Raw genomic sequence first — 18731 nt, 5'->3', positions numbered from 1 at the left:
TGTTACTGAAAAGGAAACTGAAGTCTAAAGAATCAAAATGATTTTGCCAGAGTCATTTATCTAATGAGTGGCAGTGTTCGGAAGACAACTCTTGTTTCTTGGCTCTCAGTTCAGTGTGCTCCGCTGCCTCTCTGATATGTTATGCACTATTCACCTAATTGTGTCCCAGTCAACCTCCATCGTGGTGTTATAATGGCACAACAGTTCCTAATTATCCTTTGGTACATGTATTTTCAGATGTGTTAAGACAGCATAAACTGAGACTTTTTCTATCCAATTCCAAAATATCAGTAAGTTGATTTACTAAATGAAAATTCATTGGATCAACAGGATGATTATTAAACAATTTGTAGGTCAAAAATGGCGAAAATTTTTAACTTTTCCAGTTGGTTATGCTGGCATTATTACAAATACCTCTTAACTACACTGAGCAGTAGTGATGTAGGTTGATAGTCACCATATTGGTACTTTTATTACATATAAAAAACTAAGGCACTTAAAAAAAAAAAATACCTCTTACTGTTCCAATAAATTCCTCCATTCGCTGCAAAAGATCTGCGTCTCTTTCAAAATCGTAGAAGTGGTGCTCTACCCAGTGCCGACATACATTTAATACTCTATGGCATTAACACAGAAGAAGAATTGAATTACATGGGAACTCGGACATAAACATTTATCACAATGAGTGGTATAAATGAAAACAGAGTAACTCTTACCAAATTAAATACAGCTGACCCTTGAATAACAGGGTTTGAACTGCACGGCTCCACTTATACTTGGATTTTTTTTTTTTTTCCAATAAATCTATACCACAGTACTACACCCTAGGCAGGTGGTTCAATCTGTGGATGCAGAACCACGGATTCAGAGGGCTGACTGTGGATTTTCTACTGTGCCAAGGGTCAGTGTCCCTAACCCCCACGTTGTTCAAGGGTCAACTTTAATCTTATAAGTGGCTTACCACTTTCAAAATTCTATGTTAATTAAGACTTATACAGTAATTTCTGATAATTCCTCTTTACTTCACTCATTTTACATGTTACTTCCTCCTTGCTTGGGACACATCCTTATTTAACTCTGAAACAAAAGTTCAACAAAAGCTTATTTACTTCAGTTATTTATCTAATGCTTACCGCAGTTGTACAGGCTGTATATATTCTTTTCTAAACCTTTTTAGTTCTGCACTCAAGGGCTGATCTCCATTCTCTATAGCTATGCGATCAGCTTCTGTTGGCTCAGGCTCTGGAATTTCAAACCTAACATAAAACAGAACAAACTAATGAAAAGATCAATGATATCAAATTATGCAAACAGAAAACTACAAATCTTTTCACTAGTCAGCACAATCAAGAGAGCACTGTAAAAAATACTAGGATATACACATCAGTGAAAACAAGTGAGGATTCTATAATGTAAAGACTAATGATTTAATTTTTTAAGAAGAAATTAATACTTGCCAATATAAATAAAACCAACTAGAAACATAATAAAGAGTACATGCAAAGTCTAAAAATAAGTGTGATTATAAAGTTAAGGGAATGATATTCATTTTTGGCTTGTGTAATTACTCTAAATCAGCCAACATAAAACTTTTTAAGGGTAAGTTCTGAAAAGCTGACTGCTCTTTGGGTACATGAAACACTTTTCTTGATTACGGTACTTGTTCACTCAATTTTCCTCAACATGTGGTATATTTGAAAAATTCTGTTTAGAACATTTAAATCATTAAAATTTGAATTTCCAGAGCCTAAATTCTACATTTTTATAGTCTTTAACTTAATTCTGTAAATTTGAAATTTCACATACTGAGTTTCCATGTAAAAAAGTCTGCCTATTTTTGTATTTAAATAATCAAAGCTAACATATTATTATAAAATAAATGGTCATCCAAGAGATTTTCTTCTTAAAGTATTCATGAACGACAACTTAAAGCTCATTCAATATACTTCCATATCTTAGCTCAATCTCATTAAAAAAAAGAACAAAGAATTTAAACATTTTAAATTGACAGACCTTTCTATTAAAAGACTCAGTAGTTCTTGAGGTTTACAAAAGGATCTATATGTTGTAAGAAATGTCCGAACAAAATTGGGATCTATGAAGAAAAAGGAAAAATATCTTATTAAAATCTTTTATTCAGAATGATTAAAACTATTATTTACATTTTCCAAAGAGATTAAATAGTCAATTTTAAAAGTCCCAAAATGTTTTGACCACACAGAATGCTTTGGACTTTGAAATCAACTGCTAACTTTAGTTTCTTCTTAAATTAGTGGCAAAATCATTGATACTAAAATTTTACATCAACTTATTTCTTGACCTCTGCACACTCTGACTAGCTGATATTAAACTCATTATTGGCCACAGGAATACAAAGGGAAGAAAGGCAGAGCATAAAAGCAAGCTTCCACATGCTACATGGATCTCAGAACATCACCAGTTGGTTTATCTCCCTTGTAAACAGAAAGGCCACAGCAATAACCTATTACTTTTCCTGCTCTTCAGACTAGTTTATCTGGATTAGTTATCTGGATTTCTTCAAATCATGTTAATAGAGCATACAACTGGAAACTGGATCTTATAATGTTGTAGATTAAGTTAAATAGTTTCTAAATTGTTTTATGTGCTAAAAGTCTTAATTAAAACTGCTAAAAGATGCTTATAAATACCTGTAAGTTATTAAAACTATTAAATGTGTAAGAATATGTTGATTTGGCTCTATTCACAACTTTTAATTACTTTCATTGCAAGTAGACACAATGAGAGTTCAATCATAAGAGCGGGAGTCTTCAACCCCTTCCATGAAAGGATTTGCTTTTCATTCATACTTCATGAAGTTAAAGCAGGAAGCTGACTGAGTGTGATCACCTTTCCAGGCCTGCCTACTTGAGTCTCTCCTTGACAGTATTCTCCCAGAGTTGTGGAGAAAGGCTGCTGTCATCAGCACAAGAGACCTGGGCTATCATCTGCATAAAGGGAGTTGGGGGTGGCGGGAGACATCTTCCCATAATGGGGAATAATAAAAACACTCACCACTCACTGTAACTCAAATTTCATCAAGGTCCACATTTAGTTGTAAGAGTCTTTAAAAAGGAGGAGGGGAGAATTCATTAACTTGAGTTTTTTATTGGGAGTATCCTTTTCCTACTTCACATCACTATGGAATGGTAAGCTCTAATTTAATGATAAATTTATTTAGAGTAGCAACTACCTTTATTTTTGTTAGGCTACACACTATGGATTCTTTATAAGAAATACAATATCTGTTATTAGCATAGGATTTAGCAAGAATCAAATTCATTTGCATGGGAAATCTCTATTTAGTCTGATTCTGTCTGATTAAGAATCACCCTAAATTGAGCCTTAAAATAAAGTAACTATATTAACTTCCCCCCACCCCCCGGCCAAAATCAAATACATGGATTTATCATAAAATAGAAATCTATTTCCAATCTATTGGTATATGTGGTCATCAAGATAATGAATTGATTTAAATGTCAGACAACCTTGAATTTAAGATTATAATAATTTTTTAAGTTAAAGAAAAATTTACATAATAAAAATATATTGGTTTTAAATGGCCCTCTTCTCCTTTAGCTTCATACCTTCTGAGGCTAGAGTGGGTTACTGATAAAAGTGATTTAAATAGATACAATCCTTTAGTAATTTCCTCTCTGTTGGTATTTTATTGTTTGTCTTCAGTTACAGAGTTCCTCAAACGTTAAAGACTAATGTCTCAACCAGAAGAAAAGATTTTAAAACAGAAGGCTGTACAAGATTTTAAAACAGAGATTTATATCGGTTTCATCACAATCCTCCCTTTCAAGAATCTTCTTCCTGTTCTGCAAATCTATATGTAAAGGTGAGGCTACTCAAAACATCATGTCCTTAGGAAGCAAAAGCAGTGGCCACTGTAGAGATGCTGAGCTCTCACTGTTGGAGAGGCCAGACCCTCAGTACAGAGTGCTCCAAATAGCCCTGAGCTGTGTTCCAAAATGAAGGGTAACCTCTCCCTTTTTTAAAAGAAAAGTTTATTTTAGTCCAGAAGTCTAAAATCAATATCCAGATCCATTTCTTCTCAAATGCCACCTAAGTCAGGCTAAAAAGTTGTGGGATATCAAAGATACTTTTAAGTTGAAAAACAATAAAAGCAAGTTCTAAGTGAATTAAAGTATGTTTTAAGAAAACTGGCTATTTTTAAAGGCAGACTATTTTAAAACAGCCTTTTCATCTTATACCAAAACTTCTGGCCATTTCAGTGCTTTACTAACTGATGACAATGCTGGGAAAGTCATGATGTGCCGCAGTGCCACACCAGTCAAAGGGGCTCACATCAATTCCTGATGTCTGTTATGTAATGAATTCAAAGAGCATTCATATAATTCATTCCATATGATTTCTGTGAAGTGAGCAGGGCGGCTGCTGTTTTTCCCTTTCTACATATGACAGAAGTAACTAAGAGTTATCTAAAGTCACACAATAGAGTGACACAGATGGAACCAGAATCTAGATCGTGTGATTTCTGATTTACTGCTTTTTTCTGCCATATCACCTAACCTCCCTGGATTAAAGGATTTGTTAAGGTTTCCAAAGCTGTGAGAGCTAAATATAAAGAATGAATCCATGAGTTACATAATCACTGTAGAAATTTACACAAATGATTAATTCAGAATGAAGCTGTAAACTGCTAATCTTGGTTAAAGGCACTAAAGTCATTGAGAAATTAGCAGTCTAATTGTGATTCTGTAATTCTTGTTAAGCCTTCTTCCAGATTTTAGGAAGTAGCAGCTGTACCTTCCTGTACACTATTCAGAAGAGGAGTTTCTGAAGCTGGCGGTGAAATAAACACTCCCACAATCATCACTGTTGTATTAACTTCTAAAGTGACTCAAGTTTAAGTTGTTTTTAGCTTGATTAGAAATTAGAGCAGTCTTGCCAACAGAAAAAACCAGCAGAAGCTAAAAATAAACCAAGAAAAATTGGCAAGAGTTTAAGTACTTTCAAAAAACATCTTAAAGGCTGAATATATTCCCAGGCTTGTATTAATTTAGGCTCTATTTCTAGTTTCTAAAGCAGTGGGAAATTGCTAATGAATGAAAATCTTATATTAAGAGAGGACATAACATCTATATTTGAAATTTTGCACAAAATTCCATATTCCAGAAGCTATTTTTATTTCTATTGATTTCCCCATTTCAGTGATAGTGACACATATAATGTCACACTAACCACTGGAAACCTTTATCTTATTGATGATACAAAGGACTAAGATAATTAGGTATTTTAAAAGTACCCGTCAATAAGGACAGGTTATATAATTTTGTAGGAAAACAAAGTACCTACTTACATTTATCAGACAATGATAATAGCTAAGTTTTACACTGCTTCTGTTATCTACCTGTATTATAAAGTGATGTTTCAGAGACAGATGGAAGGCAAATGCGTTAAAAATATAAAAGCCAGGCTGATTTGGTTTTAAAACATAAGCACAAATATTTGTGGAGAAAATGAAAATCAACTATGTCGATATTCTCCTCTTTCTGTTTATCGCTAGTGGATGTAATTCCACAAACCTCTTTCTCAAACATAACCCCTAATGGATTTCAATATGAGCAATGGGAAAAACATCCTTTGTGGTTTTTCTTCTTCACCATTTTAGGTAACACTCTTTTCTACTCTCAAAGCCCTGTACTAAGATGTCCACCATGTTCACTAGCTGCTCTGCCTCCGTCTACCCAACCTCTCTGTGTGTACAAGCACCTGCCAACTCTACCATCAAGTCCCCGGTCTCGGCCCAGGCTATTTCAAATATGAGCCGTGTTTTCTATTTTCTGCTGGCCTTCTAGCTGCCTGTCTCCCTCATTCTAAAGCTATTTTCTTTGATAATATTTTATTGTACAATTCTTCAAAATCTTAGGAAATCAGAGCATATTTACATTAATGTTCAGAATACAGCATACTAGATTTGAGGTGATAAATTTAATCCTTTTTTAACACATTTTTATTGGCAAGGTCAATAAATTTATGAAATATTTGTTACATAGAGAGTTATTTATGTAAATACCCCTCCCCCAACCACCATAGTGAAACACCGTTAATCAGGATGTCTGTTCATGTGATAATTCTCCCTTTAATACAGCCATTTAAAACGCTACAAGAAACAATAAGCTCCTCAACAAGGATTTATAAACAATCACTCTTGAATTCCTTAAAAAAGGAAACAGACGCTATGCTGACGCACAAACACTTAAAAAAAAAATCAGAGAGTTTAAAAATAGAACAGCACTGCCCTATAGATCAAAAATTGTTCAAAAGATTTTTTTAAAAGTTAAAACACCCGAGCTGAGCTTATATAGGACACAAACTCCAAAGAAATCTAATGCAGTGTTTTGCAAATTTTCTATATGAGGGCATAAAATAGTAAATACTTTAAAGAAAAATATCAACTGGCTTAAATTTTTTCAATACCATTTTCTTTAAAAGAGAAATTTACCATACATAGGAAACACCTTTTCCCCACACTTCAGTATGAAAAGCTTTTATTTCCATATAATGTCAGTTCTGAAAGACCCCTACCGCAAAGTCATCTCATTTCTCTAAGAGAGACTATCAAAACCAGACACACCATCTCCAAATATCTCTTCACCCGTGTTGTTTTAAAGTCTCAGTAATTAATTTGTACTAAATTATTTCCTATAGCTCTGTAACAGAAGTGAAATTCCTACTTTCATCTTCTGCTTTTTATGTATATTGCTTTGTGCTTTCTTACTGTAGGTAAAAGTCTCTTCACATCCTTACCAGATGCAGAATGATCCACCTAACTAGACAATTTCCCCCCCACACCATTTCAGATGAATTCTGAAGTTCTGATGTAGTTAACGAATTATTGTATGTCCAGAAATACTGGACCTGAGGCATTATGAATTAGATCCCACATAAAACCCTGTTGCAATTCTTCTGAGCAACAGTTAAGCACCTTCTAATTCACCTAAATTTACAGAGCAAACACCACCAATAGACTGACTGGATTTTGTTAAAAACTAAAATTATAATGACCAACATCTAAATATAAACTAAAATCTATGCATTAAAATAGAAGTTATCTATAGTCAGAATTTATTACCTATTTCAATAAGAAAAAAAACAGTACTCTGACTATATCTTCATAGTAGACCTGTGTTTGCCCAGAAGTGAACAAGCTGTTTATATTACTGGCAATTCAAACCAAGCAAGTAATTCTCTTTATTTTTACTATTCAATATACATAATAAAAATTATATTCTAAAAATGAAAAAATTCATGAGTCAGTGTAACATGGTAGAAAGTATACTCTATTTCAAGAGTCAAGAAACCTAATTTCTAGTCCTCTTTCTGCAATTAACTGATATGATTTCTGGCAAATCACAAACTTCAGGGGCCTTGGGTTTTGGTCTATAAAGTGAAGGATTGATCATCTAAGATCTATAGCTCTGTTTCATAAATTACTGTTAAAACACGAGTGATCAAGCTGGTTGAAGCCACAATGAAGTCTGAATTAAGTAAGGTTAAACAAGTTTTCTGTTTTTTATGACAATGTCTCTGACCAACATATAATCTAAAAAATGTCTGGAAGTAGTGCTTATTAGTTTTTGGATTTTTCTCATTTATTACAGCCAATGTCTTTTATTATAATTCTATACAATGTAATAAAAATATGCAAGTTAAATTTTAGTTTTTGTTTCAGTGTAAGCCACAACTTGCACTGTAGGTTCTCTGATAAAATACCTATCAACCAACTGAACCAAAATTAAATAGAGCAGACCAACAGTTCTTTAAACAAATAGCTGATCTATTATCATTGTAGTGAGGACTAAGAGTCCATCTGAGCTGGAAAAGACCTTAAAAAATAGCTGCTTTCATGTTTTACAAGTTCATACATGGTCTATTAAAAACACATTCTATATTGCCAGTAATACATTCAGTCACAGACCTTACAGAAGTCAAATAAACTAATAATTAATACTTATTGGTGTGTACGGTAAATCACAATTCATGAAAGCTGCTTATGGGTTTTCGTTACACTAGTAATATATTTATGACGTAAATTAAAATATTCAATTAAGCTTCAAAATAAGATAGAAAAGAAAAATGTCCAAAAACTTAGCTACAACACTTCTGAACCCAACAGTGGCTTTTTATTCCTCAAGAAATTAATGAAAGGAATTTTTAAAAAAACTTTAACATTTTAAAAAAGTAAAAAATCTTGTCAATTTAAATTTGAATACACCTAACTTTGCAAAGTTCTATAAATTAAGTGTTTTATATTAACTAGAAATAAAATCATTTGTTATTCTATTCAACAGCTAAAAATTAATATAAATGAGAGCAACTATCAAAAGTAACTAATAAAACACCATAGCAAAAGCACTGTCTCTACAGACATGGCTAGCATTGTGTACGTTAAGGAGAAAAGACTGCCAAGACTAAAGAAAAACTATCAAGCTATGCTTGTTCTAGTTTTGCTTGTTTTAAAGTGTCCTCATTCAAAAAATAAATAAAAGGCACAGTCCCCCGAAAAAAAAATATTTAATTGTAGTTCTATAACTGCTTATTAATAATCATAAGTCAGTTCTGTGAAATAAAGCAAGCAGTAAAGAAAATTTTTATCATTAACAATAGGAGTTTTAAAGAAACAAGTATATTAAAAATTTTGAAATTTGAAAATATTTTCCAAATCAAATACCACTGACTTGTGATAGTAAACACTAGTAAGTCTTCTTTAGCACCTGCCACTTGTATTGCTCTACAGAAAGAAAAAAAAAAAAGAGAACTTCTGCCTCACATAGATAAGAATCTAAGGATTAATTCTACTCTAAATAGTCTAAGAACCCAAAACAAAGGTACTTAAAATAAAACGATGAATAGTTTAGAATGCTTATGATAAAAAGTTCTGTGAATCTTCCAAGACACAAAAATCAGAATAACGTGGCAAGAAGAATAACCTGAACCTTTATAACCTTAAAAATTCCTTCAGAAGTAGCAAAGAAATAACTATTTTGCAACTACAAATTTCAGGTAATGAATAAAAACTTTTTTAAGCTGTATTCTAGATCTTAAAGAAGCTGATGGTCATCAACTAAATAGGTAGGTCATATTAATTACTGAAAATTGTACCTCTCAAAATAAGTTTCATATGTAAAAAAAGATGACAGAATAATCTATTTTTCATGCAGAATCCTCGGCAGCTTATTTAAATTTTCTGTACTTTGATTTATTTTTTATTTTTGGGTCAGTAAAATGAATACACTGACTACAGAAGTTTCTAGGTGAAAAATCAATAGTAAAATTGGAATCCCAGAGTCTTCTTTCATTATATTCAACATGTTTCCATTACTGCCTGCTACTACCAAATGATATACGCTTAAAGAGCCCAAACTGCTTTTAAAATTAGCCTATGGAAAACACTATTATTTCACTATGGAAAAGACTAGCAAAAGAACTACCAAATTCAACTGGTGCCAGAATAGTCTCCAGAGAAAACTGAGAACCCATTTGAAGGATTTTAAAAACTGGAGAAATTTCCACAGAAACACACATATCCTATAGATAGAAATATATTTAAGCAAAAAGTTTGGGGATGGAAGTTAACTTACACATTCAACTATTTAAGAACAGCACTTATAAGAGTTGTGTTTGATTTAATATGTCTTTGTAATAAAAGCATTCTTTGAAAATAAGTTTATATTTATAAAGAGCTTTCACATATAATATTTCATTTATTCTTTCCAACAATATTCTAAGACAGCTGTTGTGACGTTGATTTTTGAGATGAAAACTAAGGTTCTAAAACCTTAAGGAACTGTGATGGAGTGCAGGTGTGAATCTAAATTCAGTGAGTGCTCTTTCCACAGTATTTTACAGTCGTCAAACTTCCTACTATGTAGGGAAGTTGAAGAACACTGGATTATCATTTGTTACTTTATTAGAAGAAATAAAATTACTTTAAAAAAATCGATCATTATATTTGTTCCTTACTCTCAAACACTATATTTGATGCAGCCTATTTAAAGACAAACATGTCTCAACCTCCTAGGAATCCTCCAAACTCCTATGTTTGTCTCTAAAAATTGCCCTGCTAAGGTGAAATTGTTTTCTAAATAACATCAGTTGTAAAAAGCAAAAAATACTGAAAACTTCAATGACTCCCAGGATTGCTAAATTTAATAAATTTTAGGAATGGAAATTAAGAAAAAGCAATGCTGTATATATAATGTACTACCGGCACAATTTTGATCATGGATATCAATTAGAATTTTTACTGATTTTATAATCTCAGTAATGAAAAAGAAACAAAAAAAAGAGGTAAAGGAGTAAAAAGATTTTTAGACCCTAATGATGACTGATTTATCACTACTTTTAGTCTTGTTTCTGCCACTGGCTAACTGGGTAAATTTAGCCCAGTAACTTTATTTATAACGCTGGTTGCAAAGTTAAAAGTAACATATGTAAATGTGGTAGAAAGATTACAAAACTTCAAAGAAATATAAAGTGACGGTATTTTTAGTCAGAGGAAAATGAATTCTGATAATGCGGAGGTCTTTTGCTGTCAGTTTGCTTTCTATTTTAGGCATAATGACCTGTGCAGCAAAGAAAAATCAGCTTGAAGCAGGAGAATAAAAGTGACAGGCAAGTTCATACTTCTTACCTGCGTACATATGGTATGTGAGCCTCTCTATAAGTTTAATAACAGTTCCTGCTTTGATAATTGGAATTCCAGCTTTGGGCTGCACGTTCTCTTCAAATATGATATTTTCTTCAGAGTCAGGCTCTGCAAATCTATACACATCAGCACTGGGGAGCCTCATCTGCTCCTCCTTTTCTTCCTGGAGCATTGTCACGTCAAGCATCCTTTCCAGTGTACTCCGGTACTGTAAAGATATCAATGCTGCCATCCAATTGTTTTTCTCTTCAGCTGACTTGGCAGAAAATATAACGCTATTTTCATCTTTCAAAATTATTTCAAAAGCATGCTTGTACTCATTGGTGTCATCTTTGTCATTAATTTGTACCTTTCTCATAAAAAACTTTTCTTTAAGACGATATTCTGCATTGCTAGCACCAGGAAGTCTTGGCTGCCCATGATTTGATTTACAGCAAATCATTAAGCCATCAAAGAGAAATATGTGTCTCTCATGTTTGGCTCCTACACGTGTAAGAGTTCCTTCCATTATAAACTCATTGCAACACTGTCCAATGTCTTTTCCCTCCCAACCATCAATATTCTTCTGAATTTCGTTCATTTTCTTGATTGCTAGTTGTTTCCCCTTCATTTGCTGACTATAAAACCGACATGCAGATTCACTAGGATAAAGGAAAAAACATGGTTAGTACAAAGATGACAGGGAATCTATAATTCATGTAAATAAATGACAGTGCAAAAGTATATTTTAAAAAGTTGCACTGAGAAGGTTTTCACTATTTCTCCAAATATATTAGTGTTACAAAATTGCACAGTTTTGGAAACTAAAGCAACACAGTGGAGACATTTTTTTAGTGCTCTAAAAAGAACAACTATTGACAAAATTCTACCCTATAAAATTTAGCTACAGAATGATTATTTCTATCATGGCTATGAAATATTTAGAATGACAAGTATTAAAAAGTAGCCCAATATAGTGAAAAAAAAGAAAGATTAAAAAATTTATCTAGAAATGCTTAAGTAGACAATACCTAAAGCTAAAAACCATGTATATATTATAATTAGGAAACTGGAAGCATATTATCTGAATTAATGCCTTGAGTTACATAATCCCTAAAATAAAAGACACTACTAATTTTACTTTGACAGAACAATGATGTTGACATAAATCTACCCAATACATTTTGCTCTCTCTCTCCTTTAGCTTACCAGTTGACTCTCAGGAGGTCTTGTCTGGGAGTATGCAAGGAAAATGCACAAATATGAAAGGTTTTTCAAACAATAACAAATTCTCTTGGCTTTGATGTCACTTCCTCTGAAAGACCAAGCTTGTCACTAAAAGTATTTTCTTCATTGTTTACTTGAGGAGGGAACTGGGATCCCTGAATTTATACCACAATATTCAGGGTGAAAAGGAGGATTATAAAAAAAGTGAAAATATTCACCTCAGTCTTCGTTTTGCAAGGCTTTTAGAACATATTTTTTCCATACCACTCTGAACATTAAGCAAAGCTGTTATTGCTTGTTTCAAACATTCCTTGTCTTCTTGATCTTCACTCTTTTCTTCTAACTGCTGCAAAGTAGAAAGTGACAAATCTGAATTAGCAGAACAGTTCTAGCCAAAAAAAATAATAATCCCATTTTATTTAAGGATAAAGATAACATTGATTAACTCTTTCTACCACAATAAAAATTTTAAACCTGTCATAAAATATAGTTTATTTATTTATTTATTTATTTGGCTGTGCCAGGCGTGCATGCGGGATCTTAGTCCCCCGACCAGGGCTCAAATCCAGGCCCCCCGCATTGGGAGCGTGGAGACTTAACCACTGGACCGCCAGGGGAGTCCCTATTATTCTTTTTAGAAGTCTTTTTCTTCCTTTATATTACTATCCATATCAACATGCAACCAAGTTTTCTACATTAAAAAAAACAAAAAATGTAGAAACAGTGTTAACAGATGTTACACCTTCTGACAGGCAGTAATGTGCAGCTTCTCAGATAAATATTACTGAAAGGAAATGAGGGACATAAATTATCTTTTTACTATCATAGGTCTTGGCACAGCAGTAGACACACAGATGAGATTTTTTGTGAAGTGTGTAATTTGGTCTTAGATTTCTGATTCCCACATTACGGCTGTAAGCAATGGAATGCCGAGGAAGATAAATATGCAGAGAAGGATGCAATATAGTGGAGAGGAAGTTGAAGACACAAAACCTAAGATCAAAATTTGACTCTACTTTCTGTGTGACCTTGGGGCAAATTACTTGACTTACGAGCCCGCTTTTCCTATCTGTCAAATGAGGCTTATAAAACGCCTGCTTTGCCTATTTTATGGGATTGTTATTAAAAATGAAAGCACTTTTTGCCTATTTTATGGGGTTGTTATTAAAAATGAAAGCACTTTGTAAATGGTAACATACAATATAGGTGTAAGTTGCTTTCCTTTGTAGTTCTACTACAGAATTAACATTGGTATCATGAAGAACTTTGTCAGTATTCACATGTTAAGATTTTGAGTAAAACTAGGAATATACATGTTAGTGAAACTCAAGCACATTTTCAATTAGTGGCTAAAGATACCACATGTGCCAGACAGAGAGTCTGTACTTAACAAGAGTTGAGTCATCAATAACTACTAATCATCAATGCAACTAGGTGGTGGTAATTCAAGCAAGCAATTAACTGAGGTATGAGTGACAGTAAGTGACAATAATTCAGTAACCTTATAAATCTCTTTGTGGCCACCAAAAAGGAAAAGTTAAGAAATAACGTTTATTAATAGAGCTTTCACGCAACATTTAAGAACACTTACTCTCTGTCATAAAGGAAAAAGACTTGAGAAATAAAACCATAAAAAATAGTAATTTATAAAGGTTTACTTTTCAAAGAGCTTCATTATCCATTAGTACTTCAAGAACTTTGTTCTTGGAGAGGTATCTCTTAAAGATTAACAATAAATTCCTTTTTTGCTTCAGCTGATACAGGTTATACACACACACACACACACACACACACACACACACACATACGTGTGTACTGATGACCTATGAAAAGTAAACATATTCTTACTCAATGCTCCAGACAATTTTTATAAAAATAATTTGCTTAAAATATCTTAATGCTCAAATATTCCAGAAGTAATAAATATATTGTAATACCTATTTAACAATCAGGTTTTATTATTCAGATTTCTTATATCCATTATTTACAACTCACTGAGGCATAATCTGTGCTCTTTAGAAAAATATCCAGTCTCATTTGTGTTAAGTAAAACAAAAATCTATTCACATAATTTCCAACAAAAAAGGGTTGGGGGAGGGAGACAGTTGCTAAAGGATAAGAGACTTAAAAATAGCTACCTTACAAAAAATATGCAAATACCTTTTACTCATAGTATTTCTCTTCACCATGGCCAGCTAGATTAAAGAAAGCCAATGGCCAAGTGTTCATAAAGAAAGATACTAGGTTTTTACTTAACGGATATTAATGGTAGGCTGAAGGCTGGACTCTGGGTAATCTCTAAAAGTATCGTCCATCTCTATGATTCCAAACTATTTACCTCTCATATGGCAGAATTTTTGGAGACAAATAAAATATTACCATAAACTTTATCAAGTTTAGGCTTCAAAGGCAGCAGACAATCTAACACTGAAAGCAATATTCAGTAAGAAAGGGCAAAATTCTAGATGGTTTAATAAAAGTACCACTAAAGAGTAAACTACTTCACTGAGTTGTTTCAGAATTTAATCACTCAATATTCAGGTCAATATGATACAAAGCAAAAAAAAGAGTTGACACTAACAACAGAATATTATTGAGTCCTTTATATTCTATCCTTTGATATTTTTAATATTATTAATTCAGGCAAACATACCTAAAGTCATACAAAACACACAATTCTAACACATAAAAAGAACTCTGAAAGTAACAAATCCACTTAGAGATGCATTTGATTTTCTATTCTAAAGATGTTTCAAGTTTCTGGGTCATTTATCTATCATTAACTATAGCATTTCACATACAGAATATACTGGTATCTCAAAAATATTTTTAATATATTTTAAAAGCACAAAGCCAAAGTCTATTTTAAAAACCATAAAACTTTACTGATGAAATAATTTTTAAATGTAATATTTACCTTCACAGCATTAGTCAAGCAACTAAAACAAATTTCAATGTAATAAATGACCTTCCTTATAAGCATTCTTTGCTTCTTTTACTTAACATAGCTGATTTAAACTGGGCATTGGTACAGAATAATTCAAGCTAACCACCATCAAAGGGGTGGCTTATTGTTGCTACAGAAACAAAGCAATGGCAATTAGTATGTAAATGAGACTCCACAAAGCAGCATCCTCTTGTTACCAAAGTGATATTCAATACCATGCTTTTCATGGGTGCCTACTTAATAACATTATGTAACAGCAACAATTTAATTTTACAAATGCTGTTTACTAAATAGTTTAAAAAATTATCAAGTCCTGATATTACATTGCCGTATATGAGAATGTATTTAAACTTACCCAGAGCATTATATTCTAAAGCACAATGGTAAATCATACGATCTATAGAGATGATAAAATTTACATTTTCAAAAGAAAGGAGCCACTTTTACCAGTAATTTTTTGTTTTTTTTTGGGGGGGTCCTTTCGAAATAAGTAGAAGGGGCAGTAGTCAATATGGTATATTGCATGCCCAAAGGAAACCCTGAGAGATAAATAGTATTAAATTTAAGAAGCTTTAAACTGGAAAAAGATAGGAGACAAATAAAACTCAAGATTGGTTTACACATAGAAAAATAAAGTGTTGTACCTGATGCAATTTATATGAGTTCAACTAATTCACAAACATATAATGGCTCCTCTCTTTAAAAACAAACTTGAATCCATATGTTTTTATTTCTAGAAATTAGTTTTCTCCAACAAGAAATACTATAGATTAAAGGAACTGCCATTTAGTTGATGATGGAGGCAGGCAGGACCAGAACCCAGGATTCCCAACTCTCAGTCCTTTTCAATATACTACCCAAAGAACTGAAATGACTTGAAATACTTGTTTAGAAAATATTCACCAAATAAAACCTATTCCATTCAAATAGGTAAATTGCAATGCACAAGGATGACAAAATATATAATCAAGAGACATAGTATAAGTAAATCACTGTGCTGAACACCTGAAACTTACACAATATTGTAAATCAACTGACTTCAATTAAAAAAAATTAAAAAAAAGAAATATACACTATAATTGTCTAAGATTTGGAACATAAAAATAAAGATTTATCTTTATCTTAAATATTGTGTACATATATAAGAGTTCATTCATCACAAAATGTGAGAACACAAGCAAAGATAGGAATCATGAAGTAAATTTCATAACTAGTTCCTTCCTTTCCCCCCAAATGTTATTTTTTGAGTTAAAGTGATTTCATATATGCAGATAATTCTCCTACAATATATAAAATTTCAACCAGTATGTGATGTTAATGATATTAACAGAATTCGATCTTCTTTTACTTAACCCTTATTTTCCCCCAAGACAAGCAAGGAGATGACCATTACCAAGGTGGTATATAACACATGAAATCAATAGTATAACACTATAAATAATCCATAATTGTAATTTAAATGAAAAAATATCTTTATTAAATTAGCCAATGGTTGAAAATATAAAAGTGAAATCTTAAAATATAAACTATAACCTGACTTACAGTTCACTATTAGGAAATAAAAGCAAAATTCTCTAAGTTTTTGAGGAAAGTCACAAGTTTTATTGAGATAATTAAATGGTCTTTTGTACACTTTTAGAAACTATTTAGAATATTAATAGTAGCTGAATGAAACTCAAAAGGGCAGATCTACAGGGGAAGCCAGTGAAGTTCCAATCAGAATTAATTTAACAAATATTTAATTAACCATCCATTATTTATAAGTAATGAAAATATGACGGTGAGCAAGCCAAATCTGGTCACTGCTGTTAGAGCTTAGAGTGTAAAAGAGAAGACAGATGAATGACAAAGTGCTATAATGGGGAAAATATAGGGCACTCTGGAAATACACAGCAAGGGCCCCTGACATAATAAAGGGAGAGATGATAGCAAGGAAGGCTTCCAGAAGGAAATGACTGTAAGGTTTGAAGGATAAGAATGGTTTAGCTATGGGGAAACAGAGGTACAAAAAATGTATTAGGAAGAAGAAACAGCATGTGTAATCAAAGAGTTATTCAGTACCAAGGCTGAGAGAAACTGGCTGAAGAGTAGAACCTGGTGGCTGGGAAGGATGGGTGTGGGGAGAGGTGAGGAGTCAAGATGTTGGAGAAGTCAACAGGGACCAAGTCAGGACTGCAAGCCTTATTAGGAACTTGAACATTAACCTGGGTCAATGTGGAGCCATTAAGGGTTTTAAGCTAGTGACTAATGTGATCAAATTTGCATTTTAGAAAGATGGCTTTGGTTTGGTTACCCAGGAAACAGCAAGTGGGGGGTGGGGGGGTGAGGATGGGAAAGGCAAGACTGAAGGGAGATGAGATGATCATGGCCCTCATAGAGCACTGAGAGGAAATGAACAGAAGATGAATCCAAAAGATCCCTTTCAAGAATGAAAAGGACTTACTTGGTGACAAAGTGGATGGGATGTGGAGAATGACAGAGAAGAGAATGACAGAGAAGAGTTGAGGACTTCCAGGTTTCTATTCTGAGTAACCAGATGGATAGTAGGACCGCTTCACTGAGTGAATGAGTGCAGAAAGAGTAGCTTTGCTGGGAAAGATAAGGAGTTTTCAAGAAAGTGAACTTGATTTGTTTACCCAGTAAAGAAGCAGAGTTGTTCAATCAAAAGATAGTTGGACAATAAACAGTCTACATTTCCCCATTTCCTTTTTCATACCCCTATCTTCATTGAATCTCTTTAGTCCTATTGAGACCAGCAAAATTCCTGATTTTCTTCATGCTGCTAAAAGTAACCTCGGGTGTGACAGGTTTCTTACCTGATAGCAAAGGGGTCACTGCTTTTCTAGATAAACTTCATGAGTAAATGATAGGACGGGAGTAGGGGAGGAGAAGGGTGTGATAGGGTTCAGGACACACTACTCCCCAATTTGGCACCTTGGCATACTGAATATTTTAAGTTGAAGGAGTTTGAGACAACAGCAGGAGGGAGGGAGAAGGTCAGTGACCTCCCTGGTTCTGTTCTCTCAAGTTCCTTCAGTTTAAAATACTCAACATGCCAAGGTTCCTCCTGTGTCATGTAAAACTTACATTAAATAAATCTGTATGCTTTTCTCCTGTTCATCTTTGTCAGTTTCCTTTTCAGACCCAGCCAGAGACTCTAAGAGGGTTGAGGAAAAAACTTTCTCCCCTACAGGTGCTTGGAAGCGGAAATAATTTGAAAACGAATAAACAAACAAAAAAAGCATATTTTAATAGAGAACACTGCGGCATGTAAATTATATCTCAATAAAGCTGTTTTTTTAAAAAAAGTAATAATTTAATGTTTTTAGCTAAATATCTGCTCTTCAACTTTCTGTATACTGTACGTATCAGAGTAGAGTATCTTCTCTCTTAAAATGGGCTTTTAATGGTTTTAGCAATCAGACTGATGGTAAGTTCAATTTCTAGTCTGAAATGTATAATTACCAAAGAAATCATATGACAAGATTTTTTGGTTTTAAAAAGTAAATGGCATCATTAAAAAATTTACAGCAATACTTTATCTACTAAGATTTCAAATATTGATTTTAAAAATATTCGACCAAGAGAAGGGAAAACAAAAAACATTTATTGTTGATTCAGTGAGTTTAAAGTTTGTAATTAAAAAAAATGTTTTTTAATACTAGCTGAAGTTTATAGTTATTTCATATAGTTTTATTTGGGGTTTCTTAAATTAATTAAAATGGGTATTTATAATTTTTATTATAAAAATTGACAAAATACTTAAAAGTAGAGAGAATAAAATGATGAATACTCATATACTTCACCCATATTTGGCAGTTTAAGATTTTGGTAAATTGGCTTTATCCATTCTCTTTTGTCTTTCTTTGCTATCCAGAC

The 18731-nt window shown here is 32.8% G+C and overlaps 1 protein-coding gene across 3 annotated transcripts in view; it reads right to left on the bottom strand.

Annotated features, from left to right (window-relative positions):
- SOS1 (SOS Ras/Rac guanine nucleotide exchange factor 1) overlaps positions 1 to 18731 on the bottom strand; it is a 151134-nt gene that overhangs the window by 27658 nt on the left and 104745 nt on the right. For all 3 annotated transcript variants that reach the window (XM_082357996.1, XM_082357994.1, XM_082357995.1), the window contains 5 exons: positions 12124 to 12251; positions 10685 to 11340; positions 2014 to 2095; positions 1134 to 1256; positions 514 to 617 (listed from right to left, as the gene is read on the bottom strand). In XM_082357996.1, the coding sequence (XP_082214122.1) occupies positions 514 to 617; positions 1134 to 1256; positions 2014 to 2095; positions 10685 to 11340; positions 12124 to 12251 (1093 nt within the window). The remainder of the gene's footprint in view (positions 1 to 513; positions 618 to 1133; positions 1257 to 2013; positions 2096 to 10684; positions 11341 to 12123; positions 12252 to 18731) is intronic.

Source organism: Balaenoptera borealis (assembly GCF_965194805.1).
Source record: "Balaenoptera borealis genome assembly, chromosome: 15".
Lineage (NCBI taxonomy): Eukaryota > Metazoa > Chordata > Mammalia > Artiodactyla > Balaenopteridae > Balaenoptera > Balaenoptera borealis.
This window is presented reverse-complemented; position numbering and strand designations above follow the sequence as displayed.